The 3865-nt window shown below is 43.9% G+C and overlaps 1 protein-coding gene across 1 annotated transcript; it reads left to right on the top strand.

Moving 5' to 3' along the window:
• Positions 1 to 542: 542 nt before the first annotated feature.
• Positions 543 to 3546, top strand: LOC121937956 (E3 ubiquitin-protein ligase TRIM21-like). Its single transcript, XM_042481250.1, has 2 exons — positions 543 to 623; positions 1234 to 3546. The coding sequence occupies exon 2, from the start codon at positions 1243 to 1245 to the stop codon at positions 2881 to 2883; it is 1641 nt and encodes a 546-aa protein (XP_042337184.1). The 5' UTR covers positions 543 to 623; positions 1234 to 1242; the 3' UTR covers positions 2884 to 3546.
• Positions 3547 to 3865: the final 319 nt, after the last annotated feature.

Raw genomic sequence — 3865 nt, 5'->3', positions numbered from 1 at the left:
ACGCCTCTACCTCATTCCAAAAAGACAGAAAATATTGATCCGCGACTAAAACAGATCATGTAAAGTGAATGAAAACATATTTTGTGTTGAATTAAACTACACTGCTGTACAGTTTCACTGCAATAAAATCCTGCGCAGAAGAAGAAGCTGTTTGTGGACGTGTTTTACTTTGAAAGTGGTTTTTACAAGTTTCCTGTTTCCCTGCTGTGGCCACTACGTGTCAGCATAACATCAGAGACGAGAGTTTGTGACAGACTTGAACAGACTGCATATAAACCTACATGTAAAGGGAAGGATATTACAGGACAAACAGTGAGCTGAACTTTGGACTGACAATAAGATTGTCGCAATAAGAAATAAAATGTCGTCCTTAAGATTAAACTCATCTTGTGCCATTTAATGTCTGAAACTAATCATGTCCGAACCCAAGAGAGGGACCCCCCCCTTCACAAACAGCTGCTGTGAGAGGTGGAGCAGCACTGCAGGGAGGGGAGCTTCAACGTCACACTGCTGAAATGAAACTGAGCGTTTGTCAGAGCTGCAGACGAGTCTCTGTGCTTCAGTCTGAAGAAATATTAAAGTCAGTTCATCAGGTCTTTTCTCAACAACTGACTCTGAAACTGGTGAGTACAGCTGTTCATATTTACTGTTTTTCAACAACTTGCATTAACATAAAACTTAGGGCTTGAATCAAAGAGTAAGCTACACACTTTCCATTTCATGATGAGTGTTTCCCGCTGAATTTTTGTCGGGCCCGGTGGTACACATCGGAAAACCCCGAGCAGACGTGACGGGTGACTTACTGGAGTGGACGGCTTCAGTCTGATGACACAGGGGATGACCAATTTCATTATTTGCAATCAACTTTGTGTTCACTCTGTATATTAAAAACTTATAATACAACAAGGAGAGGATGTCTGAACAAGTTTTGGGGGTTTTGGGGCCTTTCTTAGACAGGAGAAGAAAAATCCAGGCAATTTGCTGCCCTGTGTAAACCTCGCACACATTTAGGATTGGCGGGTAACTCATTGGCTTCAATGTGCCAGGCCTGTAACATTGTAAGGGAAACACTGATAATGACACTTGTCAGATCAACATCTCAGTTACATGAAACTTAAATATAGAATTCAAAATGTTTCCCAATATTGCAGTACTTACACTTTGCTATGTTTCATGCAAATGATAAATATATGAGCAAAAAACATTTTATGATACTCTGACTTTTGCTCCCAGTGTGTAGATATGGCTGCTGTCAGCTGTCTGCCATCTGAAGATCAGTTTCGGTGCTCCATCTGTCTGGATGTCTTCACTGATCCTGTCAGCACACCATGTGGACACAACTTCTGCAAAAACTGCATCACTCAGCACTGGAATACAAGTGTCTGGTGCCAGTGTCCTTTGTGCAAAAGGGTTTTCGACACGAGACCTAAGCTGGACATAAACACTTTGTTCTCTGGGATGGTCGCTCAGTTCAGACAGTCAGCTCAACAGAAATCCAGCAGCAGCAGCTCAGAGCAACAAGAGTCCAAACCAGGAGAAGTTCCCTGTGACGTCTGCACTGGAGCCAAACTGAAGGCCCTGAAGTCCTGCCTGGTGTGTCTGACCTCCTACTGTGAGACTCACCTGGAGCCTCATCTAAGAGCTTCAGGACTGAAAAGACACCAGCTGATCGACCCTGTGAAGAACCTGGAGGACAGGATATGTACGAAGCACGATAAACCTCTGGAGCTGTTCTGTAAGACCGACCAGACATGTGTCTGCATGCTCTGTCCTGTTTTAGACCACAAGACACATGAGTTTGTTCCTCTGAAAGATGAATATGAGGAAAAGAAAGTCCAGCTGAAGAAGACAGATGCTGAAATCCAGCAGATGATCCAGAAGAGAAAACGGAAGATTCAGGAGATCAAACAGTCAGTCCACCTCAGTGAGAAAGATGCAGACAGAGAGATCGCAGAAGGTGTTCAGGTCTTCACTGCTCTGAAGGAGTCTGTTGAAAGAGCAGTGAAGGAGCTCATCAACACGATCAAAGAGAAGCAGAAATTGATGGAAAAACAAGCTGACGTTTTCATCAAAGAGCTGGAACAGGAAATCTCTGAGCTGAAGAAGAGAAGCTCTGAGGTGGAGCAGCTCTCACGCTCTGAAGACCACCTCCATCTTCTCCAGAGTGTCCAGTCCCTGAAAGCTGCTCCACCCACCAAGGACTGGACACAGGTCAGCGTCCGTCCGCCTTTATATATAGGGACTGTGAGGAAAGCTGTAGCCCAGCTGGAGGAGACAGTCAGTAAAGACATAAAGAAGGTGGCTGAGGCTGAGCTGAAGAGGGTCCAGCAGTGTGCAGTGGATGTGACTCTTGATCCTGATACAGCACATTCTGAACTCATCCTGTCTGATGACAGGAAACAAGTAAAACATGATGTGAAGAAGAATCTTCCAGACAACCCTGAACGATTTTCTCGTTATACTTATGTCTTAGGAGAGCAAAGTTTTTCTACCAGCAGATTTTACTTTGAGGTTCAGGTTAAAGAGAAGACTCACTGGAATTTAGGAGTGGTCAGAGAGTCGATAAACAGGAAGGGAAACATCACACTGAGTCCTGAGGATGGTTGCTGGAACATATGGCTGAGAAATGGAAATGATTATAGAGCTCTTGATTATCCTTCAGTCAGTCTCTTTCTGAAGTCTCGGCCTCAGAAGGTGGGGGTGTTTGTGGATTATGAGGAGGGTCTGGTCTCCTTTTATGACGCAGATGCTGCAGCTCTCATCTACTCCTTTACTGGCTGCTCCTTCACTGAGAAACTCTTCCCATTCTTCAGTCCTTGTAAGAATGATGGTGGTAAAAACTCTGCACCTCTGATCATCTGTCCAGTCAGTCAAACGGTGTAGGCCAAATGCAAAGATTCACTATCATCCTATTACAGAACAACCGCCTATACTGACTGACAAAGTACAATGTTAACTTTTAGTCTTTAAAATGTGATTATATCATTCACCATTTCAACCCCATCACTATACCACCTCCCTCATGACAAACACATCTGAGGAGAAATTTTCTTCAACACACAGGACTTTATAGGTATCTCAGTCATCACTTGTGAGCCGCTAAAATTGTGTGGCGGTGTCATTTTCTGCAGAGACTGCCCTCTGCCCCTGGAGTCTTATTTTCTGTGTTCGGGACATTTTCTTGCATGCACATCGGCAGCACTCAGGTGAGGTAGGGCTTTATAAAAGAGGTAGCAACCTTGTGCCAGACAAGACATCGTCATGGACTTCCACGTATATTATGCGTATATTCTACATTCGGGGATGCTGCTACCAACGCCACAGGTTAACAAAAGCACATGGTCAGGTTATAAAAAAACACCATGATCTGGCTCTGAATTCATACAGGAAGCAAACAGCTGGCTCCCTGGCAAAAGCGTGGAGTTTATCAAATCCATCCACTGTCCCTCCTGTCTGTCCCATAAGGACCTTCTCGCTCTTTCGATACGATACGGTACGATACAATACGATACGATACGGTACGATACGATACGATACGATACGATACGGTACGATACGATACGATACGATACGATACGATACGATACGATACGATACGATGCGATGCGATGCGATACGATGCGATACACTTTATTGTCCCAAATTGAGTTATTGGACTCAAAGTGCTGCACACATTTCTCTCCCTCCACAGAAGAACCAATGAATAGAACAGAAATAAACACACTCCACATGTTACGCTGGTACTGGCAGCGTTTCAAACTGATGCCGTCCAGGTTCCAGACTCTCAAATATAAATATCTGATGGTTTTCTGGAGTCTTTTATTATATAAAACCAAATGTTTTTTTGGTTTTTGATTTTTATTAT

This window comes from Plectropomus leopardus, unplaced genomic scaffold (assembly GCF_008729295.1).
Source record: "Plectropomus leopardus isolate mb unplaced genomic scaffold, YSFRI_Pleo_2.0 unplaced_scaffold28021, whole genome shotgun sequence".
In the NCBI taxonomy this organism is placed as follows: domain Eukaryota; kingdom Metazoa; phylum Chordata; class Actinopteri; order Perciformes; family Serranidae; genus Plectropomus; species Plectropomus leopardus.
The sequence above is the reverse complement of the archived record's forward strand: the minus strand, read 5'-3'. Positions and strand labels throughout refer to the sequence as shown.

Bases quoted from the DNA above. Each gene is read 5' to 3' on its own strand.
- LOC121937956 (XM_042481250.1), top strand. From the start codon at position 1,243: ATGGCTGCTGTCAGCTGTCTGCCATCTGAAGATCAGTTTCGGTGCTCC.